The 27,005-nt window shown below is 41.3% G+C and overlaps 1 protein-coding gene and 1 pseudogene across 3 annotated transcripts in view; one reads left to right on the top strand and one right to left on the bottom strand.

Annotated features, from left to right (window-relative positions):
* The first annotated feature begins 882 nt into the window (after window positions 1-882).
* Ints14 (integrator complex subunit 14) overlaps window positions 883-27,005 on the top strand; it is a 36,205-nt gene continuing 10,082 nt past the window's right edge. The window contains exons 1-9 of one of the 3 annotated variants that reach the window (XM_004855614.3): window positions 883-1,007; window positions 6,756-7,039; window positions 8,954-9,061; window positions 12,325-12,480; window positions 13,259-13,377; window positions 13,783-13,925; window positions 17,710-17,802; window positions 18,808-18,952; window positions 24,052-24,185. In XM_004855614.3, the coding sequence (XP_004855671.1) occupies window positions 6,818-7,039; window positions 8,954-9,061; window positions 12,325-12,480; window positions 13,259-13,377; window positions 13,783-13,925; window positions 17,710-17,802; window positions 18,808-18,952; window positions 24,052-24,185 (1,120 nt within the window). In that variant the 5' untranslated portion in view covers window positions 883-1,007; window positions 6,756-6,817. Of the gene's footprint in view, window positions 1,299-2,145; window positions 2,299-6,755; window positions 7,040-8,953; window positions 9,062-12,324; window positions 12,481-13,258; window positions 13,378-13,782; window positions 13,926-17,709; window positions 17,803-18,807; window positions 18,953-24,051; window positions 24,186-27,005 lie in introns of those variants that run through there. The other 2 variants (XM_004855615.2, XM_004855616.3) reach the window with 2 other exon arrangements.
* LOC101712298 (pre-mRNA-splicing factor SLU7 pseudogene) lies at window positions 3,444-6,071 on the bottom strand (annotated as a pseudogene).

Here is a 27,005-nt window from a genome sequence, read left to right as displayed (position 1 = left end):
ACCTGTAAACCTTGTGGCACAACACTGTCCTATGAACCACAACTCCCCAGGGGCTGCTGGCATCCATGGAGCAGGCATTCTCCACTGCCTGCAGGGTTAGAAAGTCACCTCCTGCTCTTGCAAGGACCTCACCAAAGCACAGGCTACATGGGAGCACAAGGTGACCAGAGAGGCCTTTCAGTGAAGCTGAATTACAAACCTCTCGGCACTGCACCTTGCTCTGGGAAGAAGGGACTGACTCATTTCTCTGCTTCTTTCAAAGATGGGAGAAAAACCCAGGTGTGGTGGCGCACACCTGTGATCCCACCACCTGAGAGGCTGAGACAGGAGGATCCTACAAGTCCAAGATCAGCCTGGGCTACATAGTGAGTTCAAGGCCAGCCTGAACTACACAGCGAGACCATCTCTCAAAAAGCAAGCAAACAATAACGACGGGAGGGAGAGAATGTAAGCACACAGACAGAGAATATCTAGTCTGGGTGAAAATCGGGCTTTGGGCAGTTGAAAAAAATGTGTAGTGCTTAGTGGGAGCACCGCTGGGCAGGGAATTAGTTTAGAGAAAGTAGGTAGAGTATTCTCAGAAGATGTGTGCGAGGTATCAGAAGAGACAAAGAGGTGTGAGGACGGGCTGGGCCAGGTGAGTGCACAGAAGTGTGAACAAGTCACAGGGTCGCACGGCCAGAGGAAGCCCACGGATGTGTAAGGAAGGGGGCCGTGGGTAGTGGGAAGAAGAGTGCAGTGCACTGAGAGCTAGAAGGAAGAGGCACCCCCAGGGCTCTGAGAAGTTGGGGAGGGGGACGAGGATGGGAACGTGGGGCGCAGGTGCCTTCGGAGAGAGGCGCGGGGAAGGGCGCGCCCCCTAGCGGCCAAGCCGAGTCGTAGCCCCGCCTGAGCCCGTGTTCCTTGTCCGCGCCGAGGTTCCTTTCCTCTCGCGGCCCAATAGTTCCGGCTGTGGCGCGCCGGCGGAAAGTTTAAGCTGACGGACCGTGGCCGGCTATGGACTCGGGGTGAGTGGGGAGGCCAGGGTGGCAGGGTTGCATTTCCTTCTTTGTCGGGGCTCCGCGTGGGAAGGTTAGGGCTGAAGAACAACGCAGGGCCCACGCCCGGCCTTCTTGCCTCTCGGGAGCCGCCCCGCGCCGTCTCCGAGGCGCTGGTTCCGGGCCCTGCTCCCGGCCTCCCCTCGCCCTGCGACCCGGAGTCTCCAGCTCCCTGTACACAGCACGATTTGGCCCCTGCCCTGGCACGCTCCTTCCCGGCAGAGACTTCCAGATCTCAAATGCTTTTGACTGATTTTGAAGGTAAAAGCACTTACTTCAGGTGCGATCCAAATGTAGGAATTGTGTATTTCGAGGTTGGACGTTTAGAGTCGAGGCCGACTCTGAGAGCTCCGAGGGCCTCCTCAGAGCAAGTCAGGCTGACAGGGATTAGGTAAGGGAAACTACTGAGAATCAGTATTTTAATCACCTCCGGAGAAGAATTGTGTGTACCTCATGGAGACAGCTTTTTTTTTGTTGTTTAGACTTGGCATTTAATGCAAAGTCAGGCAACTAAGATTTATCCTCAGGAGTAGGCTGTTCTTGAGAAGGATAGTTCTAGTTGTCTGAAGCTTTATGTAAACAATACAAATGGAAAAGGATAGGGCAGGTGGAGAAATGTGAGGCTCAGATTCAACCCAAATGAGGAATGCATCGTGTTCTCACAAAATTACTAAACGGGGTGGGCAGGGATTTTTATTTGTTTTTTTGTTTTGTTTATGGTACCGGGGACCGAACTCAGGACCTTTCGCTTTCAAGGCAGGCGCGGCACCACTGAGTTAAATCCCTGGCCTATCTAGTTTTATTTTTAATTAGGCCTAGACTGCTTGAATAAGCTATCATTCTTCAAAATTTCAGTTCCCTCTCTACCCCTGTGCTTACAACCTGAGTACTAAATTTGTTTCCCACAAATTTGCCACTGTTGCGATGCATCCGGGAAGAAAAAACACCCCGAGGTGGCTTCAAGAAGGCAAGACCAACAGTTGGGGTCACCCATTCCAGTGTTAACAGTAGGTTTCGTGGGCTCCAAAAGTGCTTTTTCATACCTAATGTAGGTCTGTGTGAAGGATTTCCTCTTCTCATAGGTGAGGACAGTACTCCCTGTGATCTTCGACTTTTAAAAACATAACGGCCTCCATGCATGAATGGCAGTACCACAGGAGCTGAATAAACTCTACCTGGTCACAGATGTAGGGGCTTCTGATTTCTCAGCCTTGAAGAAGAGGAGAAAGAAATGTGATTCTGCTGACCAGAATTAAAATCTGTAATGTATTTTGCTAAAGAGTTACTGCTATACGTTATCTGGTGATTAGGGGTGGTTTGTTAGACATTATCAAGTATTTCTTGAGCACCTCCTATGTGCCAGTTACTCTGGTAAGTTCTGAAGAGACATTGGTGGGCAAAATCTGACCTTGGCCCTGTCCTAAGTGAGCTTGTGGTCCAGTGTACTGTAGTTGAACCAGTATGGTATAGGCCTTCACTTCTTGAACAGCATAGCACAGAAAGGAATTAAACACTGATTAGACAAAATAATACCAACTTGATTCACCTCAACTCATGCAATTTACTGTAGAAGACACCACCAGGTTCTCAAAGCCTGTTAATTTTGACTTTGTGTACAATTTTAACAAGCTTAATTACCTGGCTTTCCAGCCCATGGTAGCCACAACTCACCAAATCAGGAAAAGCAAGAAGGATTACAGAGGATTACTGAGAAAAGTAGAATACATACTTACGGTCTAAGAATTAGAATCCAAATTAGAAGGACCACAACAGAAACTCGAATCTCTTCAGTGTAAGGCATTGTTTCTGTGTGTGTTCTATACAGTGTTTGTTCCCTGGGACCTTAACAGCAATTATGTAGAGAAGTGTTAAATGGGAAACACCATTAGTAAATTAGACTTTGCTGTAGAACTTCTCAGCATCTTTAGTAAGATTTGAACTCATTTTTCTTGAGTGTCTCTCCAGAGCAGTGTTCTGCAGCCCACACTTGGGGAAATGCTAGAATTAAGTGAAACAGCATGCAGCGTGCTGGACAGTACAGTATTGGTATTCAGAGTGGCAACACCATGTCATCTTAAGAGAGTGAATTATGTTTGGCACACGTGTTTAATGAGACAGAGAGGAGGGTTACACATTTTAATTTCTTATTAAAATGGTTAAATATTTTAGCCTTGTTAGGATTTGGAAAATTCTTACCTCTGATTTTGCTTTATTGTTGTTGGATTTGGGAGACATTACTGTATTTGAAAGGTATCTATGGCCATTGTGTGGTAAAAGGGTTTCTTATTTAAGCTGCACCCCAACCCCTTCTTATAACATTGTTTCCATGAATCACTATGTTCTGGGTTCCCAGCAGCCTAATGAAATTTTTTTTGAGACTTCTAAAGCTTTATTAAAGTTAGGCAGCAAGAAGAGTAGGCAAGGATTCTTCTACCTGCAATTATCAAGAAGTTGAAGTTGAAGTTGTGTCAGTTGTGTCTGCCCTGGATGACCGTTCATGACTAGTTATTACTGTCCAAGGAAAGAGGCCATGGGGTTATCTGGCTTCTGATATTTCATTCTGTAGGCCTCCATTTCCTCTTCAGTGGGCTCCCAAGTTTCACATACACTCTTACAAGGCTGCTTCCTCTCATCAATCTGCGTGATCTCCTTGACTTGAAGAAGGCGGGCTTCCTTTGCATTCAATGCCTTTTTCAATTTTTTTGTATTTCTTTTCCTCATCATTACTCTCTGAGCTGCTCTTTCAGTGCTTCTTTTTCTTCTTTTTCTCATCTTTTAGTTTTTCCTGGTGCATCTCCATGAGAGTCTGAGGCTTTTTCATACATTCTTCTCCACTTACATCATTTGTAATACATTCTTCTGAATTAACACCTTCCCAGCTTCGCCTGTATGATAGGAATACTTGAAAGACGAGTGGCAACATTTGTGTCCCCATTTGCCTTCTTTCCAGTAAGATCCCCAGATATGTCTATGATTGTTGATCTTCACGTCTTCCTTTTTTCTTTTCTTTTCTTTTTTTTTTTTTTGGTACCGGGGATCGAACTCGGAACCTTGCACTTGTGAGGCAGGTGGCGGAACCACTGTCATAGGCTTCCCAAGCAAACAACTGTGTCTGAGCCATTGAAATAGTATCTCCTGTGTATCTAACAAAGTTATCTCCTGCATAACTCACTTCATCTGGATTCTTTCTTGCATTGGCATATGGATTCTCTCTCATTGCACTAGTTTTTGGATCACAATAGGCAGAATTTAGATCCAAGTTTCTCAAATACTTTGCGATATCTTCTTGAATCCTTAGATTCCGGACAGTAATTCGTCTCTTAGAGTCAAAATTCTTTCCAGCCATGTCAATGTCATCCACATATTTATCTTCCTCCTCATCTTCACTGTTATGATCTTTTTCCATCTGAGAATGTGGTTCCTCTTCTCCCCACTGGTGTTTGGGAGAATTCGCTTGTTCTGCTCATTTTCCTGAGGCTAATTCTTCTTGGAGTTTCTGGGCTTTCAGTGTTCGTTTTGACAGATAAACTTGCATACTCTTCCACGATTTTCATGTGTTCTTCTGGATTATAGCCACTCCACTGATCTTTCTTCCCATCATAGTCAAACATCAGCCAAAGCTGGACGTGTTCATCTGGAGCTATATTAGTGCCTACAAATTTGGCTTCAACTCACCTCAGTCCCTCAACGCAGTCTTCTGAGGCAGGCGGTGGAACCACTGAGCTAAATCCCTGGCCCAAAGTAGTCTTTCTTTTTGTGTGTCATAGCCCCACAGTTCTCACATGCTCCTTTGCGGTACTTAGTAGTTATAGAATTCCCTTTTACACCTCTCTTGTACCATTCTCCAGATGAGCTGAATTGCTTCTGTTTTTCTGGTTGTGGTTGCTGATGCTTTTCCTAATGGAATTTTAGAATATCACACATTTACATTTGAGCACTGTACCAACAAGCAATCTGGTTATTGTTTTTGGGGGGTTTTTTTCTTGTTCCAGGGATCAAAATCAGGACCTTGTGCTTGTGAGGCAGGTGCAGTGCCACTGAACTATATCCCCGGCCCTTGTTTTTGAGACAGGGTCTCACTCTTCAGGCTGGCCTTGAACTTAACATGTACCCCAAATTGACCTTAAACTTACAATGATGGGGCCAGGGACTTAGCTCAGTGGCACTGTGCCTGCCTCGCAAGTGCAAGGCCATGAGTTCCATCCCCAGTACCCCCCTCTTATAGTGATCCTCCTGCCTCAGCCTCCTGAGTGGTGGGATTACAGGCATGCATCACCATGCATTTAACATTGTTAAATGTTTTGAAGTAAATTCCAAAAAATAAATTAGTGAACATTCAATTTCTAACCTGTTTATATCCACCTAGAGTGTTTTCTAATGGTTTATGTAATGTGATTTTTATGAAGTTGGAAGCAGTATACACTTACCCTGTGACCTGCTTTTCTTAGTTACTAATACTTTATATAAATATTTTTATATCTGTGTCATGTATTTATGGCATATAATTTTTCCATTGTGTCAGTACACTATAGTTTACTTAATAATAGAGTAGCAAGAAGCTATAGCCCCATGAACAAGTCTGTGTATCGTGAACTTTTTTCATTATTTTTGAGCACAGAAATATTTTTTCACGCTAGTTTTTTTTCTTTCCATATGAGATCAAATGAGATTTCAGTGAGATTGTGCATACTAGGCAAGAGCTCTACCACTAAACTGTATCCCCAGTTCTTTTTTCAATTTTATTTTGAGACAGAGTCTCACTGACTTACCCAGCCTAGACTTGAACTTGTGATCCTCCTGCCTCAGCCTCCAGAGCAGCTGGGATTACAAGCATGAGCCACCATAGCTCTTCATGGCAGTTCTTAATCCATCATTTTATTAAAGAACTCTGTTTCCTCCATTTCTACATTTAAACTTTCCTACACAGTCACATAAGAGAATTCCAGCTTTCCTCCACACTCTTTAATTTTCTTTTCCTTCACAGTTAAAGCATCATTGGTATTACCAAGGCCCACTGTGTATTGCTTTTGTCATGCTTAATGATTTCCAGTGTTTTACCAATTTGAATTCTGACTTTACAGCCCCTTCCATTTTCATATTTTGTATTTTTTTTCAATGCTAGTGTATTCATTTTAATAGAACAAAGCCCTAAGCCACAAAATAATTAGACCTATGGACTAATACTGCTATATTGATTACAGTGCTGGTGGTGGCAAAAAAAGAATGGACAGTTGTCACATACTGTACAGTGGTACCACCAGATGGTAAATAGAAATGTTCGGTAAATTTAGTGTTGGAGAGGTGGTGTAGGTATGTTTATTGTATTAAGTTGTGTAAAGATTGAAAGTATAGGCCGAGGATTTAGCTCAGTGGTTTCGCTGCCTGCTGCGCAAGCACACGGACCCGAGTTCAATCCCTGGTACGAAAAGAAAAAAAGAAAAAGATTGAAAGTATAAAAGTCAAGAACCATCTGAATTTTTTTTTTTTCAATAGAAATACTTACGGTGCCCCCTTGTTTATGGCCACTTAGTGGGTGATTCTGGAATGGTCCTCACAGTGAACTAAGGTGCTTGCTTCCTTCTGACTAAATTCTCTGCAGATTGCCTTCTCTTCAGTTTCATTGTGCTTGCCTTCATTTATTTCTGGGAAAACACTTAAAATTATGGTGAATAATTGTTCTCCTTCCCATGACACATAGGGCCTTTTTGTTTTCCACAGCATTGCTCTGCTTGTAGCTGTCTCTTTGCATCCTGACTGGGAGCACTGGGGTGGTCTTCACCATGCCAACAGTGGTGGTGATGGATGTGTCCCTTTCCATGACCCGCCCCGTGTCCATCGAGGGGTCCGAGGAGTACCAGCGCAAGCACCTAGCCGCCCACGGTCTGACGATGCTGTTTGAGCACATGGCCACGAATTACAAGCTTGAATTTACAGCCCTGGTGGTTTTTTCATCACTCTGGGAGTTGATGGTTCCCTTCACAAGAGATTATAACACCCTGCAGGTACAAAAAGACCACGTTCTTGTGTTTACAGAGCCCGAAAACTATATTATAGCATTACACTGAATTTGTAGAACTTGGAATTATTTAATAATAAGTGTATGGGTGCTGATATGTATAGCTGTAAAGCAAGATCTACAATTACGAAGTCTTTTATCTTTCTATGGTAGAGCTGTGAGGTAGAGGTGGGGGTTGCTGCCTTATTCTCTTGTTTTTCTTGACTTCCCTATAGACAAGGGAGCATCTCAGAATGTAATGGCTGTTTCCTAAAATTCAGCATCTTTAGATTCAACACTCCTTTTTTTTCTACCTTCCCATAAAACTCAGGGAAATGAAAACTATCTCTTCCTTATTAAAAAAAAAAAATGATATTACTCTCCAGCAAGGAGCTTTGGTATACATATACCAAGAAATTCTAATTTGTCAACCTTGATTGGTAGGTATTTTCTTCCCAAGGTACCTTCGTTAATGTGCCAAAGAGTTTACTTTCTGATGTCTCTAAACTGTTATTTCTAGCAGTGCTTAGTGTAGTGCCTTACCCAGGCCAAGCAGTCAGTGCTTGTGGGATTAAGCTGCAGTTTAATAATCGTTAGGCAACTTAGAAATCCAGGATCAACATAGTTTGAACTGTTAAGTATAGGGCCGGGGATTTAGCTCAGTGATTCCGCCACCTGCCTCACAAGCACAAAGACCCAAGTTCAATCCCTGGTACCAAAAACAAAACAAAACAAAATATTAAGTATATGGGCCAGGAATGTAGCTCAGCGACGCAGCACCTGCCTGGCAAGTGTGAGGCCCTGAATTTGATTCCCAGTACCAGAAAAAAAATGTATATATAATAAGTATAAATTTTTCCTACAGCATTCTGTTTATCTCTAAACAGATTCAAAAGGTTTTTTTTTAAGCCTGCATGTGGCAGCACATACCTGTAATCCTAGCACTTGGGAGGCTGAGGCAGCAGGATTGTGAGTTCTGTGCCTGCCTGGAAAACTTAGCAACTTCAAGTTTAGCCTGAACTAGTTAGTGACATCCTATTTAAAAAAAAAAAAAGACACAAACTAGTCTAATTTTTGCAAAAAAGCTTATTTTGTTGGTTTATTTGTTTTGTTTTTAGGATTCAGGTCTCAATTATAGTCTAGCTTGCTTCAAACTCACTATCCTCCTGTCTTAGCCTCCTGAGTAGCTGAGATTACAGGTCTGCACCAATGAACCCAGCTTGCCATGGCTTTCTTGTAAGTGACTAATAAGCTAAGGATTTCTGGTGTCCCGTGGTTCTGAAGCAGAGAATTGCTATAGAAAGAACGGGAAGTAATGATGAAGCACAGGAACCTTGGAGTCAGTCTGCTTGGGTGGAAATACAGGTTCTGCTCTTGGGAAAGATTTGGGAAAGTCTCTTCATCTTTGTGTGCCTTAGTTTCCTCAATTGAAGGAGGGTTAATAACATGAAGATGAGGGGCCGGGGATTTAGCTCAGTGGCACTGTGCCCCCCTCACAAGCGTAAGGTCCTGAGTTCTATCCCCAGTACTGGAAAAAAAAAAAAACCATGATGATGAAATGTATGTAAAGTGCCCAGAATGGTGTTTAGCATACAGTTAACACTCAGTAAATTTTGTCATTATTTTTGTGATGTTTTAAGTTCTTCAGTATTTTCCTTCAGGGTCCACCTAAAGGACAGAAACTTGGAGAAACGTTGATTCTCACTTAATAAGAGGGTGTAGAGCAAAAGAAGCTCATCTAATTTTCCTTTATAGTTAAAGAAGTCTGTTTTACTGTTTGTCTTTAAGAACCTATGCTTTGGGCTCTCAAACTCAGTGCCCTCTGTGTAATATGCATACTTTGAATAGTTTGTGTTATTTTCTAATAACAAATTAAAACAATAAAGAATAATGAAGAACTTTATTTTTTTTACTCAAAAAGGAAGCGCTAAGTAATATGGATGATTACGACAAAACCTGCCTGGAGTCTGCATTAGTCGGTGTTTGCAATATTGTTCAGCAGGAATGGGGTGGTGCAATTCCTTGCCAGGTAAAGATCAATTCTTTCTCATTGCCCCAAGTTAAAAACATTAACCACTGTGGTGCTTTGATTTTCCTCCTCGGGCTCTAATACAGCAGACATTGTAATTTCCACAAACTACATTTTACACTATTGGTATGTTTTTTAAAGAAGGTTCTAAATCACTCTAATCTTATCACACTAATCTAATCTGAATCACACTAATGTGCTCAGAAAGCAGCAAAATTATGCCGTAAGGAAGGCATCTTCCTAGTAAATTGACTTACTGCGCAGGAGGAATGTTTGCATAAAAGACAAAGGGCCCACAGTGGAATTTGAGAACTGCACCCCCTGGAAGGAGTGATTGTCATTTTGAGTGATAGAATTGTAAACACCAGTACTGTACAGTCTGTCTTCATTATCTGAGGTAGCCAGTGTACCTCTCTCACTGCTCTGATTATATAAAAGTGGGATTGGGAATGTCATAAAACCTGTTGCTCTTTACATAGAGTTCACAGTGGGTCCACATTAGCATCAAATCAGAGCAGAGTAGCAGCAGAAAAAGAATGGGAAGTTTGCTATGAACAGGTACTTTGGGTATTAGTAGATATTCAGAAGAAGAAAACATTGCTGAAAGGAAAATCATAACAGTCTGCAACAGGATTAGCAGACTTTTTCTTTATTTTAGACTTTACTGTGGGAGTTATTCAACTCTGCTCTTAGCCTTAGATAATGAATAAGTGAGTAGGTGTTCAGATAAAACTATTTATAAATCCAGGCAGTGGGTACATGACTTTTTGGGATTTTATTTTTTGGGGGTTTTTTTGGTATGGGGATTGAACTCAGGATCTTGCGCTTGGGAGGCAGGTGCAGTGCCACTGAGCTAAATCCCTGGCCTTTTTTTTTGTTTTTTTTTGATACAGGGTCTCACTATGTAGTTCAGGCTGGCCTTGAACTCACTGTGTAGCCCAGGCTGGCCTCAAACTCACAGTGATCCTCCTGCCTCAACCTCTCGAGTTCTGGGATTACAGGCATGCCGCCACCACATCTGGCCTCATGGCTTCTTATTATAGGGCCAAACACAGGATTTCTCAGTAGTATCAGTAGTATCATTTCTATTTGTTTTTCAATCAAAAGAAGATTGTGGTCGTCTGGGAGTGAGGGAGGGGTATGATTGATTCAAAAGAAGTAAGAAGGAATTTAGGAAGCAGTAGAACTGTTTACCTAGATAATGGGGATGGTTATGTAACTGTAGTTGTCAAAACTGTATACTAAAAAAGAAAATTTTAAAACCTTTTTTTTTACTGTGAAAACCTGTGTTTGATAAAATATAAACTCTCAGGTTCATAAAGACTTTGACCTACTAAGATTAAATCAGAGGTCAGTGGATATTTGCTAAAGAAGCTAGTAAATGCCCTGTGATCGGTTCCTTTTCAGAAGTAAAACTTTGGCACTTCATAGGTTTTATTTATTTTGGCAAATCAATATAAATAGAATATCTAATTTCCTAACAGAACACTGAATAAATGAAATTTTTTTGTATCTTCTGGACCAGTAGCTAGCCGGTACCACGGTGTATTTGCTCTTTCTTCTGTGGTCTTAGAGGAGAAATTCAGGGAAAAAATTTAAGAGCTAGACTTAGTGCACTGTGCAGACTTATGCCTTTGATGTTTTTCTTTCTTTGAAAGAAAGAATTTGAATTTGATATGAACTAGACCCTGATGACAAGGGACCAGGCTGAGACTTGCCAAGCCGCTTGGACCCAAAACACTGTGGTAGTGTTTATTAGAGATGGTGGTTATTAGTGATTGTTTTTATAACCAATCAGTATCAAATTTCTATATATTTAGAATTTGTTAAATCAAGATTTTAGAGAAATGGACTGTCTTCACTATCTGAGTGAAGTCTGTCTCATCTTGGCATTACATAAAATACTTCATTATCACAATGCACCTAACAAAGCTAATATCAGAAGCAAATTGCTATACAGCAGTTGGTGCTGCCCATTAAAGGAAACTGCCTGTTGTCAGTTGATCATCTTCCCAAAAGATGAGATCCCTTTAGGGGGCTGCCGTTGAGCGAGCATCCTTGGACTTTGGGAGTTAGGGCCAACTTAGTATTTCACACCTAGTACTGCTTTAATGGCCTGTTATTATCAAGTTACTGGACTAGGCAAAAAAAAACAAAACTAATCCTCCCCAGGGAAGCTGATGGGAGGATTATTTTTGCTTTCTTTGCCTAATACTTGCCCCCACAGGATTTCCCTGAAGCAATAAAGAAAAGAAAAATGGTTTTGCCGTTACCATCTATTGTTGGTATATTTTATTGGCTTTCGGATTTTGCAAATTATGGGTTGAATAAGTATGCTCCCCCCCGCCCTGCAATACTGGAGATTGAACCCAGGGCCACTCTACCATGAGCTTCATCCCTGGCCTTTTAAAAAATTTTTATTTTAAGATAATGTCTTACTAAATTGTTCAGGCTGCTCTTGAATTTGCAATCTCCTGCCTCAGCTTCCTGAGTAGCTGGGATTACAGGCATGTACCACCACACCCAGCTCTTAAGTATGCATTTTTTAAAAGATCTTATGGACTTCTGATTATCACTTATAATTGTCATTTTAGTTAACTAGAGATAGAATTTGTCATCTTTGCTGCGCAAGTGCAAAGACCCGAGTTCGATCCCTGGTACCAAATAAATAAATAAATAAATTTTGAGGATGGGGGGGGATTTAACTCAGTGGTTCCGTCGCCTCCCTCATAAGCACAAGGACCCAAGTTCGATCCCCAGTACCAAAATAAATAAATAAATAAATAAAATTTTGAAAAAAAAAGTGACAACTGGGAGACAGAAAAGGATAAAGTATCCTTTTGCAAAAATAATGAAATAAAGCGGCAGAGTTCAAACTTATGGACTGGTACATACTTCCAAGGAACATATATGAAATAAGTCATGCTATTTTTTACATGGGTTCCTTAAGTACCAACTCCTTCTCTAAGAGATAGGTTTCTAGTTTTAGTACAATTAAGTAAAAATTGGAAGGGTTCAGAGGAAGGCTTATTGACATTTTATATAAAGGAAATAGAGTAAAATGCATAAATTTTAAAGACACAATTCACGGAATTGACAAATGCATACATATGTGTAACCACTGCTGCAGTTAAAATGAAGAACTTTCCCATCACACCAGTTTCCTCAGGCCTCCTTTCTAAGAGGAGGGAAAACATTGCAAAATGGAACTGCTTTACATATGTAATTTAACATATAAACCTCCTCTCTCTTTCTGCAAACAGGTGGTTCTGGTGACCGATGGCTGTCTTGGCATTGGTAGAGGGTCGCTTCGACATTCCCTGGCTACTCACAATCAAAGAAGTGAGAGCAACAGGTTTCCACTACCTTTTCCTTTCCCGTCTAAGTTGTACATCATGTGCATGGCAAATTTGGAAGAGGTAATACCTTTTTTTCAGTTTTAGTTAAATAAACCTTAGGGCTCCAGGTATTTTTTAGTATATTCTATTACTACTTTATTGCATGTGCTATAATACTGTGTTCTGTTGTTTTCATCAGGGGCTGCTCACTATTTCTGTTTGAAAGTCTCCTGTCTCAAGTGCTCTTTGACATTTCAGAGTGTTGCCCCATCTGGGGAACATAGCTGGAATTGTTATCCATCCTGCTAATGGATCATGAAGAGTTAAGGGGTTGTTTTTGGAGTTAGTTATTTCCCTAATTCAGGAATTATTGTACCTGTTCCACCAGACGCATTGACAGAAGTGTACTTTGATTTTTATTTTATTTTTTATTTTGTAAAGTGACATTACTCTAAGGTATTTAACGCTTAACTTTCTGATTTTCCCATTTCTTTGGGAAGGTTAATTAATCTTTCCTCGTGTCAGTTTTTCTCTCAGTAAAATGTCGATAATGATGGTTCTTGCCAAAAGATGTTAGAAACACATTGGAGGGAAGATGCTGTGTAAATACTAACTGTGGTCTCTGAGAATCTTTGCCAAACTACTTGGAAGTGAATACCTCTACTGCTGTCATTTTATAGAACATTCCTCTTTGGTAACTTTGAGTCTGATTGCCGTAGTTATTTCTGCCTCGTGTTGGCTGTTAAGAAAATCATCTCAGTTATTTCTTGCCTGTGTTATTGTGATGGCTGTGACCTTGCGTGCTGGTAGTGGTCTGGTAATTACACCACTTTTAAAGGGGTCATCTCTTGCTTTGTAGCTTCAAAGCACGGACTCCTTGGAATGCCTTGAACGTCTCATAGACTTAAACAACGGTGAAGGGCAAATTTTTACTATTGATGGCCCCCTGTGCTTGAAAAATGTACAGTCTATGTTTGGGTATGTGCTTAAATTTTTTTTTTTTGCCTTCTTTATAATCCAGTATCATAATTTGACAGTTTCTAATTGTTACTTCATTTTCCCAAAGTTGTCCATATTCAGATAAAATGATTAGTAATAGTGGTTTTTGAAAGTTCACTCTCTTTTAGATTAACCGTGACTAAATATGTGATGTCTATAGATATTGACTTCCTTACCATAATTTTGCAATTTCAAAGATTAACTTGCTTTTGGGGTTTTTAGAATTGAAATTTCCTCACCAAAAATGTCAGATTGTGTTCTGTTTTACAAGCGGTCAGCTTTAGTTTTGGAGTCAGTGTGAAGAGAAAACAAACTTTGCATCTTGAAAGATTACTTTTCCGTGTATCGTATTACTCCCTGTAACAATCAATCATCATATCCTAGAAAGCTGATAGACCTGGCATATACACCTTTCCACGCTGTTCTCAAGTGTGGCCACCTAACTGCTGATGTTCAAGTCTTCCCCAGGCCAGAGCCTTTTGTCGTGGATGAAGAAATTGATCCTATCCCTAAAGTCATTAACACAGGTAACTTGTTTTTAAAACTTCCTTCCTAGTTTTTCTATAATCTTTGCTTTCTTCTAACTTGTTCTTTTACTTTCTTCACCAACTAGGATGATTAAAAAGAATCACATATTCGTTTTTTAAAATTACATTTTTTGGTACAATGTAGACATACATAATGATCACTTTCATCATGTGGAATTTATACCTGTACATGATACACCTTGATTCTTATTTTTTTCTCTTTCCCCTGCTCTCCCTTCAATCCCTCTTCCCCTCCTTATTTATAAAAGTTTTGTTTCCATTTTATCTTTCTTGTCTGTTTTTTTTTCTTTTCCCTTCCTTCCTTTCCTCCTCCACCCTCCCTAGTGCCCCTTCCCATTTGAACATTTTCTTCCTATTTCACAATATCTATTATACATTTTGGTCCTTATTTACACTTTCAGTTTTTCACACCAAAAAAAAAAAAAATGTGATATTTACACATGTGTGTCCAATTTATTTCACTTAAGAGTATGGTCTCAAGGTGCCTCCACTTACCTATAAATGTCTCAAGTTTATCCTTATGGCTGAGAAGTACCCCGTTAAAAAAAACCCCACATCTTTATCCATTCATCAGTTGATGAGCATTTGGGCTGATTCCAAGATTTAGCTATTACTGTGCTGCTATAAACATGGTACTTGGGCCGGGATTTAGTTCAGTGGTTCTGCTGCCTGCCTCGCAAGTGTAAGATCCTGATTTCAATCCCTGGTACCAAAACAAAACAAAACAAAACAAAACAAAATGGGTATTCGTGTATCACTGTGGTATGATACTTTTTTTTTTTCTTCTTTTGGTACCGGGGATCGAACTCAGGTCCTTGCACTTGCGCAGCAGGTGGCGAAACCACTGAGCTAAATCCCGGCCCTGATACTTTTTAATTATTTTTTTTTGGTACCGGGGATCAAACTCGGGACCTTGCGCTTGCACGGCAGGCTACAGAACCACTGAGCTAAATCCCTGGCCCCTGATGCTTTTAATTCTTTCAGGAAGTTATCAAGAAGGGAAATAGCTGGGTCAAATGGAACCTCTAGTCCTAGTTTTTTTCGAGGATTCTCCACCCTGATTTCCACGGTGGTTGTACCAGTCTACACTCCCACCAACAGTGGAGAAGGGTTCCTTTTTCCCCACAGCCCTGCCAGCATCTGTTATTGGTTGATTTCTTGATAATAGTCATTTTTTCTGGAGTGAGATGGAATCTCAGCATTGTTTTAATTTGCGTCTCTCGAATGACCAGTGATGTTGAATATTTTTTCATATATTTACTTGCCATTTATACTTTTTCATCTGAGGAGTCTGCAAGAATAGCATATTCTAATAACATTCTAATGCTAGGGTGCTATTGTTGTCAGCACTTTGGATTAATGGATGTATTATTTAGAGGGTGGCAGATTATTGATCCTTTATGGTGATTGTGAATTAATCTCCAGTCCTAGATCATCATCACACATTGCTACAGTTGAAAATCATGGCCATATTTACTAGCCCTGACCTCTTTGAGGTGATTCTTCATAGAGATACTGAGGTCGATTAGCGTCATAAGTGGAGTTCTCGGTAAAGGGCTGTCTTCTAGACTTGGCTCCATGATTCTTTTTTTTTGGTACCGGGGATCGAACTTGGGTCCTTGCACTTGTGAGGCTGCCTCCATGATTCTTACTGTGGGACTCTGGAAAGACTTCCCCACTCTTTATTGGCTAGATAGGTGGACTCAACCATATGGTCTCTAAGCTCTGAGTTCTGTATACTGCACTCTTCCAGCCCTGCTGCTTATGTTATGGCTAAAAGAAAGCAGTGTGCTGCTGCTTTTCCCTGGTTCCTGTTACAGGTGCCCTGCTTAGCTGAGACTGGCAACACAAGGAGTCAAGAATGGCAAGAAGTAGAGAGGAGAGTTGTCTCCAATTGAGGGGTGGAGTCTTTGAGTGCAGGGTACATGTAAGACCTAGAGACGGGTATAACTTTCAGTCACTATTGTAGACTCGATGCGTAGTGTAATGTCTGACACTTAGATGCTCAGTAAGTAATTGTACCAGTCAGTAGATGATTCCAGTTAAGTGTGCAGTAAGTCTATTGTTTTGGGTGTAGAGATTTTAGAATGCAGGGCTGTGAGGGCAGGCTTTTTGTTTTCTGTGCTTTTCCTGTTGGCTCTCTGGAAGCAGAGCATCCATCTCTTTCTGTTGTGATTACACAGCAGTACATTAAGCTGCCCCGAAAGTTTGTTGCCTTCATACCTGTTCAATTCCACTCCATCCTTTGATGAGTAATTTGAATAGGTCTTTTCTTTCCAGTATAGACTTTTAGCCTACGATTTTTGTCATAGCTCATATTTAAACCACCTAAGATATAGGAGGCCTTTTTCTACCCAAGTGAAAACTCTCTGCTTGTGCTAACTCATCTGTTACTCAGCTAAGGGAGGTAATGGCAGCAGATCTCCAGTTAAGCAGTGTACTACTCACTGTGGTTCTGACTTTCAACACTGTCATGACATTGTGGGTATGTACTGCTTAGAAGAAGGATTAAAAAGCAATTCAGCAAAATACCAGTAGAGTTTTTCTTTATGATGAGTAATGAGTTATTCTCTTTTTCTATATAATTTTTAGTGTTTTTCAAGTTTTTGTGTTATAATACTCAGAAGAAACTTTTTTAAAAAGGTTTTGGTTACAACTTTTTATTTATTTTAGGTTTTCAGCAAATACTGTTGGTGTTTGGTACAGTTGTTTGTTTGTTTGTTTGTTTCATTACTGGGGGTTGAACCCAGGGCCACTGTGCTACTCAGCTGCATCCCCAGCCCCTTTTTATTTTTTTATTTTTATTTGTTTTTGGTACAGGGGATCAAACTCCGGACCTTGTGCTTTCGAGGCAGGCAGTGGCACCACTGAGCTAAATCCCCAACCCCCCCCCCCTTTTTTCTTTTTTTGAGACAGGTTTTTGCTGAGTTCCCCAGGCTGGCCTTGAATTTGTAATCCTTCTGCCCCAGCCACCTGAGGAGCTGGGATTACAGGGGTGTGCCACTCCGCCCAGCTTAATACAGCTTCTATAAAGGAAAGAAATCATTGTCATACTGGCTTTATTTAATTTTTTGAGACAGGATCTCAGTACATAGTTCAGGCTGGCCTTGAATTCACTATGTAGCCCAGGCTGGCCTTGAACTCTAGGCAGTCTTCCTGCCTCAACCTCCCAAGTGCTGGGATTATAGGGCATACTGGTTTTATAGAGAATGCATTTCTTTTTTTTGTTTTGTTTTGTTTTTTTTTGGTACCGGGATCGAACTCGGGTGCTTACGCTTGCGTAGCAGGAAGCGAAACCACTGAGCTAAATCCCCGGCCCGAGAATGCATTTCTTTCTCACAGAAACATTTACTTTCCAAAGAAGGCTGGATAAGGTTGTTGTAGAAGTATTTGGTTTTAACACCCCCTTGACTATATATAGAGATTTGAGCCAGGGATTTAGCTCACTGGTGCCACTTCCTGCCTCGCAAACGCAAGGTCCCAAGTTCAATCCCTGGTACCAAAAAAATACACATGAGATTTGACTTTTAAGCATTTGCCTTGGCTGGATACCTATGCTGATAAAAATAATAATAGACAATTATCATTTCCTGAACTACTTAAAATGCAAATTATTAGACTCATCCACAGAAAAGTCTGATCGCTTTCTTAGTCATCATACTGATAGCTCCACCTAAACAGTGTGTTTATAAAATCCAGTACATGGAAAATAATGTACTTTCCCTTTGTATGAATTAATTATATGCTGATTCTTTCCTTTCAGATTTAGAAATAGTGGGATTTATTGATATAGCTGATATTTCAAGTCCCCCAGTTCTGTCCAGACATCTGGTCTTACCCATAGCACTTAACAAAGGTGAGTTCTCATTCTGTACCACTGATCCACATGAAGTATCATATTATCTATAGCTATTCTCAAATGCTGGATAGGAGGTTGGCCCATTTTACAGACTCTAAAGAAAAAGAATAGCACTGAATTGGATTTTGGAAAATGAATGTTTCCTGATATTCCAGGAAAGAAATTCTGCCCATCTATCCAATTGCCAAGAAAGAAAATGAGGAAAGTGAAGTGCATGTGGAAAGGAAACTGTGGGAAGGCAGAATCAGGCCATTTTGTATGGGGTGTTACAGATATGGACAGAGTCTTCCTATTGAAGTAGAAAGTCTTTGAACAAGACTGAGCATACAGGTGTTCTTGGGGGGAAGCAGTTGTAGAAAGACTCGTGTGTCAGCAGGGTGTTAGAAAACCTGGAGTTTGAAATACAGCCAAGACTCTTGCGGAGTAATCACTGTGTACCTTGGGGTCCTGCATCCCGGCTGCATGGGAGCCAGCAGTTTTGAACACTGTATCTGTCTGTCAGGATGGCTGCCTGAAACCTGCTGGTAGTGTCTGACTGACCTTCCTACTAGAACTGAGGGAAGTGGACTTTCAGTGGGTAGCACCTTTACTGAGATATAATTCATAAACCATATACCTCCCCCATTTAAAGTATATAATAAAGCGATTTTCAGCATATGTACAGAGTTTTACAACCATCATTCCAGTCAATTTTAGAACGTTTCATCACCCTAAAAAAGAAGCCCTGTTCCTTTAGCTATCATCCCTCAGTTTCCTGGCTCCAGATAAACCCTAATATCTTTTCTGTCCCTATTGATTTGCTACTGCTGGATGTTTCATATAAATGAAATTCATACATTTGTCATGTGGACATTAGAGTGCTGGGATAAATTATTTTCGGCTTGCTATAAGATTCCTTTACAATTCTGTATACTGTCCCTTTGAGGCTGTCCATAGCCAGGAGTACCGTTGGGTTTGGAGTTTCTGCAGCTAATCTCCACCTAATCTGTCTTCTTTTTACAGAAGGTGATGAGGTGGGTACAGGCATCACTGATGACAACGAAGATGAAAATTCAGCCAATCAGATTGCTGGGAAAATACCCAACTTCTGTGTCCTCCTCCATGGCAGCCTAAAAGTGGAAGGAATGGTGGCTATTGTCCAGTTAGGGTAGGGGATTTGTTTACATTTCATTGGATTAAAGGGTTGAATAAAATCAGTTCCCTGGGTGAAATGTTGCAGACTTTTCTAGAAAGAGAGAGAGAGAGAGAGACAGAAAGAGAGAGAGAAAGAAAAGAAAGAAAGAGAAAGAAAGGAAGGAAGGAAGAGTCTTCATCTCCTTTTTCCTCTTCCTACCAAACCCCTCCCCCTGCTGTTCTAAACTCCTTCTAAGCTGTTACTCTACTCTCTAAATCATTCCTTAGAATAAGTAGGGAGTGGATCTTTTTTTTTTTTCCCATTAAGTTTATTGGTACATTTTCGGTATAAAATACAGTTACATTCATCATTGGGATCTTGTACCTTTACATGAGTATCTTGGTTCTTATTTTTTTCCCCTTCCCTTGCCCTCCCTTCACCCCCTTCACCACTCCCTATTTGCAAAGACCTTGTTTCCATTTTTTTTCCTCTTCTCATATTTTTTCCTTTCCCTTTTTTCCCTTCCCCTACCCCTCCCAATTCCCCTGCTCTTTTAGACCTTTTCTTCCTGTTACACAATATCAGTTATACATTTTTTAAATTACAATATTAAGATCTAGGAGACATTACCACAGATTTTACAGAATTTAAAAGGCTATAGAAAGCATATTACAAAAATCTTTTTTGAAATAAATTTGACAACTTCTAAGAAGTACCTTGGAAGACAAATTAATGAAACTAACTCTGGAGGAAATATAAAATTTGAATAGCACCTATTAAAGGAAGTATATTCCTAGCTTGAAAACCTACCTATATGACAACAGCAGGCTCATAAACATTTTAACTGATAGATTATATCAAAGCAGACAAAAGAAGGAACACTTCTCCCCTCATTTTAGGAACTCAACATTGTGCTAATCCTAAAACTGGATAAAGATAATAGAAGAAAAAAGTATGAACATAGATAGAAATTGTTTAACAAAACAAACTATTGGAAGTCAGATCTGGCAGGATGTAGAAAGTGGTTTTGTTATAGGGATGGCAGTGTTGGTTCAGCATTGGAAGATCCACCCCCAAAAGCAATCATTTTAACAGAGGAAAGGAGAAAGCCATATGATCCTGTCACTAGTTGGAGAAACAGTATTGGACTAAATTCCACAGTTGTTCATGGTAAAAGCTATCAGGACACTAGAAGTAGAACAGCACCTTCTCAACAGATCAAAGACATGTACTCCATACTTCCAACAAAAACTCCTTCTGTGAATGGAGACAATACAATGCTTTCTCCCTAAAGTGGGGAACAAGGGCATATATGCCTACTCTTCATCTGTCCATTAGACTTTGAAACCTAGTCCCCACCAAAATAGTCTGGCAATAAAATGACACAACTAGGATAGGATTGGCACAGCAGAAGCAAAATCTTTAAATGTAGATGAAATGATCATCTACAGAGAAAATACTAAGAAATCTCTAGGAACCCCTAGAACTTGTACTTGAATTTAGCAGGATTAGAAAACACAAGGTATGTATAAAAATTCAGGTCTGTGTATACTTGCTATAAATGAAGAAGTGGATATTGAAATTTAAAAGTTATGTAGAAGTACAAAGGACCCAGAAAAGCCAAAAACAAAAACAAAAACAGTGTTGGAAGACATTTAGCACCCAATTTTAAGACTTCTTCTAAAGCTACAGTAATCAAGGCAGTGTTGGTGTAAGGAAAGACATATAGATCATTGGAATAAAACAGAATCTAGAAATAGAACCACACATATATGGTCCACTGAGTTTTGAAAGATTATTTAACATTAGCATTTTATAGACTATAAACTCAATTCAAGAGCCGAGGAAGAGACAGTGTTTTCAGCAAACGGCATTAGAACACCTGGTATCTATATAAAAAATTAACTTCAACGCTTTTTTTTCCATACATGAAAATAACTGGAAGGGATCTATGAACCTAAATAAGAAAGCCTAAAGGTATAAAACTTTAAGAAGAAATTATAAGGGAAAATATTTATGAATTCAGGGTAGGCAAGAACTACCTAGTATACAAAAGACATGATGTATAAAAGAAAAAATTTGATAAATGAGATTCCATCAAAATGTAGAACTTTAAATGACATCATTAAAATGAAAAGTAGTCCTTAAACAGACCATATTTACAATACATATAACCTATGACCAGAGTATATAAAGAATTCTTAGAGCTCATTAATAGACAACCCAATTAAAATGTAGACATAAGAAGATGATAAATAGCCAGTATAGCACAAGGAATGGTGTGCAACTCTAGAATCAGAAAAATACTAATCGGTACAATAATAAGATTGAATTATACACTCATTAGGGAGATGAAGTTAAAAGTTTTAAAAGCTTTGTCATGACTTTTTCTTTTTGTTGGGTTCTCTCCCTTTGCGTTTAATTTGTCACACCCAATGGATTCATTCTGCTGGGTTTCCTGGGGTTGTGATCCTCATTGTCTTTTCCTAGGGTATTGTCTAAAATTTTTTGGAGTGCCGGTTTGGTATTCATGAAGTTCCTGAGGTGCTCTTTGTCATGAAAGTATCTTATTTCTCCATCAATTTTGAAAGATAGTTTTGCAGGGTACATCAATCTGGGTTGGAGGCTGTTTTCCTTTAGGGCTTGAAATCCATCACTCCAAGCTCTTCTTGCCTTGAAGGTTTGCATTGAGAAGTCTGCAGTGATTCTGATGGGCTTTCCTTTGTATGTGATTTGTTTCTTTTCTCTCACTGCTTGTAGAATTTTGTTCTTCTGTTGGGTTTCTGGAATCCTAACTATTATATGCCTATGTGTAGATTTTTTTTTGATTACGGCTAGCTGGAGTCCTATATGGCTCACTTATCTGTATGTCAAGTTCTTTTCCCCTCCTTGGGAAGTTTTCTGCCATCACTTCTGTGAAGAGTTTTTTTATGTCATCTGCACTCTCTCCTCCTCCTTCATTGACTCCAATCAGTCTTATGTTATTCTTCTTTGCATCGTCTAGCAGCTGCTGGATTGATTTCTCGTGTTCCCTTACAATTTTAAAGCAATTTTTCTTTTCCTCCTCACTCATTGCAATCTTATCTTCTATATGTGAAATTCTATCCTCACATTGGTTCATTCTGCTGTGCAGACTTTTGATGGAGTTTTTAATCTCTTGGAAATCGTATCTGTTTTATGGATTCCATTTGTTTCCTATGTTGGGATTCCATCATGTTCCTCAGATCCTCTATTTTTTTATCTGTGTCTTCTCTAGATTTATTAATCATGTCTTGCACCATGAGCAAAATCTTTGCTGTTATCTGAGTAATTATTTCTGATTTCATTTTTCCCAGATCCTCTTTTGTTGCCAGTTCAGAGAATCTAGGTGGTTGAGTATCAGATTGTTCCATCTCATTTCCCTTTGGGGTTGCTGTAGGTGATCCAGAAGTCTGTTTTTGAGACTTGTTTACGTGTCTTCTCATTTCCACGGGAGGGGGTGCTTCTGGCGCCCACACGGCTCACCTTCTCTGCCCTAGGAGCTTGGGATGACAGTGGGGGAGCTTCCTTCCGGGTTCTGGGACCAGCTGAGCTTCTCTGCCCTAGGAGCCTGGGATGGAGGCGGGGAGCTTCCTTCTGGGTGCTGGAACTGGCTCACCTTCTCTGCCCTAGGAGCCTGGGATGGAGGCGGGGAGCTTCCTTCCGGGTGCTGGGACCAGCTCACCTTCTCTCAGGAGTGGATCTTTTAATTCCTGTATAGTGCTGTACATTATATTCTTTCTCAATTTTTCTCTTTCTTCTTTTTCCCCTGGTACCAGAGATCAAACTCGGGACCTTGTGCTTGCAAGGAAGGCTTGGTGCCACTGAGCTACATCCCTGGCCCAATTCTCCTCTTTCTGTATCTTACCTAGGATACCTGGGTACTGATTATAGCAACACTACCAACTTACTATAACGTCTTAAGCAGAATTCAGAGTCTGCATCTATAAAGAGAAAAATAATGCTGAGAACACTGGGTACTTCACCGTGTGCTGGGCACTCCTCTAGGCATCTCACATATGTTAGCACGCTGCAGGTGGTGTTGATGTTAACTGTATGTTAGAGATGAGGAGATGAGGCTTAGGAAGGTCAAGAACTTTCCCAAAGTCACACAGCCACCACAGTAAATGAAAGAGCCAGGATTCTTTCCCTGCAGTCTTAATCCAGAGCCCATACTCCACTCACTCTGCTGTGCCCCTTCCCCGTGAGGAGAGCCTCTAGCCTTTATTTCCTGCAGCCTTGAGACCTGTGATACTCTCTGGTTCCCTTGCTGTAAGCTGCCTTCTGGACATCACCTGGGATTGACTGGTATAGAAGATGGAGAGGTTAAAGTTAATCACAGGAAGCCTGGCTCCATTTCTGCTTCAGTGAAATTAACTGACCCAAAAAGAAGACTTAACTCTTCCCTACTGGGGATTGAACTCAAGGGTTCGCGCTGAGCTACATCCCCAACCATTTTTTATTTTTAGACGAGGTTTTGCTGAGTCACTGAGTTGCTCAGGCTGGGCTCAAACTTGGTATCTTCTTGCCTCAGCCTCCCAGAGTGCTGAGCTTTTAGTAATACACCACCATGCCTGGCTGCAATTCTTTGTAATAAGTGTTAATTTCCCATACTTGGCAACCAGGCTTCCTCTGTTGGCTCTGAATATGAGAATGATCTGGGTCCTTTGAGCATCTGGGGACAGAGTTTCCTGAGTAACTGAGTGATGCCCTTGTGCCCTGTGTTAGAAGGGCTTCCCTGTGTTCCCTGCAACTCTGGCAGACAGCTGAAAAGACTGTAGGTTGCAGCTCTTATTCTTCCTCATCACCCCTACAGCTACTTGCTGACCTTCTTTCTTTCTTTTTTTAAACTACATTTGATTGTACACACATACACACACACACACACACACACACACACACACACACACACACCCCTGAATAATAAATGTCTTAGGGAAATGGAAGTACTCGGGGACAGCATGCACTTTCAGGGTTAGTGTTTGGCTTTGGTATAAGTAATGTCCCTGATTTGAAAGCTAAAGACTGCATCTCTTGAGAAAAACAGGCTAGATTTGTTTAACTTGACTGTCCAAGGCCTGACATTCTCCTCCTTGTCTGTCTTCTCCATCCAGTCTTGAATGGCACGGGATGCTCTACTCCCAGGCTGACAGCAAGAAGAAGTCCAACCTCATGATGTCGCTCTTTGAGCCTGGCCCAGAACCTCTCCCCTGGCTCGGGAAAATGGCCCAGTTGGGTCCTATTTCAGGTACAGCCCAGATCAGATTTTCCCTATCTGGACTTTGTTTTCTCCCTGCTGTCTCTGACTGTAGTCTGAGAGCTGCCAAGCTCCCTTATCAGTGCGCCGTGGTCTCTGATCCTGGATCTGTACATGGAGAACCCCAAGATAGTTTCACGTCTGAATTCTGCAGCTCAGGGAAAGCAACATTTAAGTTGCTGTAAGTGTAAACTCTTTAACTGCTTAGAGTAAAAAGCTTATGTGTTTGCACGTGCATATATTTTTGAGACTAGGTTTCACAAAAGTTGCTAAGTCGCCCAAGCTGGGCTCCAATTTGCAATCCTCCTGCCTCAGCCACTCAAGTAGCTCTTATTACAGGTTTGTACCATCATACCTGGGTACTTCTGATTTTGCTGTGCCTTTCGGCTCATTCCTTTGTGGTGCTAGATCCTCAGACTCAAACTATAGAATTATCCTTGACTTGTTTGGGCATATATCAATTTCAGAGACAGCTACCAGCTATTTTGTGTCAGGCCTAGAGGATAAAAAGAGCTAGCTGGAGTTACGCAAAGTCTGGTGGGAAGTGGACTGATAGATGGACTGTACAGGGTCAGGGTTAGCCTGGAGTTGGGGATCAGATGAGCCCTGCCTAGAGCACTCAGGGAAATCCTCCCTGAGGAGAGTCGCGCTAGCTTAGTTGAAAGAGAGAAGGAATTCATTAGGCAGAGGAAGGAAAAAAGGCCTGGGGTAAGTAGGGCACCTGTAGAGAGGAAAGGCTGGGTATGGCAGGGGTGGAGGGGCAGGTGGCAGAGGCTGCCAGAGCAGTCTCAGCTGAACTGTGAAGAGCCAAGACTAGTCCAGATCTTGGGGACACCTGGAGAGAAACAGTGTGATAGATGGCCCTGGCTGTGATGAGAACCGCAAGGAACTGTTGGGAGACTTATGTTCAGCTGCTGCTGCCCTTTGATCACATGAGGCCATGATCAAAGGGAGTGATGAGGACTGGGAAAGGTGACTGGGAAGTGTAGATCTGAAAAAGTCCAGGAGTCCTGCAGGAGAAGTTACTGTAGTAGCCCTGGATATGGGAAGTTGAAAGCCAGAACAGGGCAGTGGTAGCGGGTAAAAGATACTTCAGAGGTTGAGGCAACAGTGTTAGGATTTGACAGCCAGCCCAGGTTTCCAGCTTGGGCTGCAGGATGAAAAGTAAGTAGCCTTTTAATTGAAATAGAGAATACAAGAAGAGTAACTTTGGGAAGAACATATTTGGCATATGTTGAGTTTGTACCCTTAAGAAATAAGAGCCAGGGATTTAGCTCACCGGCATGGCACCTGCCTGGCAAGCATGAGGCCCTGAGTTCAATCCCCAGTACCAAAAAAAAAGAAAAGCTGGGCATGGTGGACTCTGGAGGCTGAGGCAGGAGGATCCTGTGCAAATTCGAGACCAATCTGGACTACATAGTGAGTTCAAGACTGGTCTGAACTATGTGCTGAGACCCTATCTCAAAAAACAAACAAAGAAAATAAATAAATAAAGCAGAGAAGCCTACACACAGACATTCCTGTGGCATCTGGGATTTGGGAGAGAGGCAGACTTGGAGACAAAATTTTGAGTCCCAGGCATGTAGCTGATAGTTACAATGGGGAGAGGGAGGGAGATTGCTCAGGGCAGTGGCTCACAGATTTGACTTTTTGCATACAAAAGTAAACCTTGTGCCTGGGATTTAGCTAAGTGGTTCTGCCACCTGCCTCATAAGCACAAGGTCCCAAGTTCGATCTCTGGTGCCAAAAAAAACCACCTTGTTTAGAAATTCTTCATCCTGGGCTCCACCTGCAGAGATTCTGATTCAGTAGGTCTGGATTCAGGCCAGGAACTTGCAGTTTTAATATTATACCCTAGGGATTCAAATCTAGGCGATCCCTGAACTTTCTTTAAACCCTGGTCCCTGGGAAACATAACTAAGGTAAAAAGCAACCAAAAGGCCAAACCTCTGGCAAACAACAACTGTGAGAGCAGCGGAGGGGAAAATGAAAAGGTTAAGCAGATGAAAGAGGGTTAGCAGAGCTAACATCACCAAAAGCAAGCCGGCACAGCAGCTCTGAAGCACGAGTGCCCCAGTTGCACACATGCACACATGGCAGTCATTCTCCTGAGGCCTAGGGAAGACTGACAGAATGCCAGCCCAAGAAGCTAGACTAAGGGTCTGCAGACTTCATCTCACTGAAGGGATAGGTAGTAAAAATTTTCAGCTTTGCAGGCCACGTGGTCTCTACCTCAGCCATTCACCTCTGGCTTTGTACCCATGACACTATGCAAATGAGTGGCTGTGTAAAACTTTATGGACTCTGAAATTTGAATTTGGTGTAATACTCAGGTGTCTTTTGATTTTTTTCTCTCTCCTCTTTCCCTCTCTTCTCCCTCCTCCCTCCTCTCTCTTCTGTTCTCCTTCCTCTCTTTTCCCTCCTCCCTCTCTGTTACCCAGGCTAGTCTCAAACTCCTGGGCTCAAGCGATCCTGCTACCTCAGCCCCTGGAGTAGCTGGGACTCTATGCACCACCACAACTTGCTAAAAGCCATTCTTAACTCAGAAGACAGGTAGCAGGTAGTTGCCCAGTCCTTGCTGTAGCATCTAGGGACTGGGGTTTTAAAGGTCATACAGGGAACTAGGGTGTAGCTTAGTGGTAGAGCAGTTGCCTGGTGTGTATAAGTCCCTAGGTTCAATCCTCAGCACAACACAAATAAGTAAATAAATAAATCTTATAGAGGGACATGAGGTGTAATGACTTTGGTTTCAAATAAGACAAAGAACTACAAACTCAATGCTGAGAATCTGGAAGGTCTAGTCCCTCTGTG

The sequence above is a fragment of the Heterocephalus glaber genome, unplaced genomic scaffold (genome assembly GCF_053883595.1).
Source record: "Heterocephalus glaber isolate CG9 unplaced genomic scaffold, H.glaber_assembly_v1.0 deba00001689, whole genome shotgun sequence".
NCBI lineage: Eukaryota > Metazoa > Chordata > Mammalia > Rodentia > Bathyergidae > Heterocephalus > Heterocephalus glaber.
Note: the sequence above shows the minus strand (reverse complement) of the source record. Positions and strands in the feature narration are given on the sequence as shown.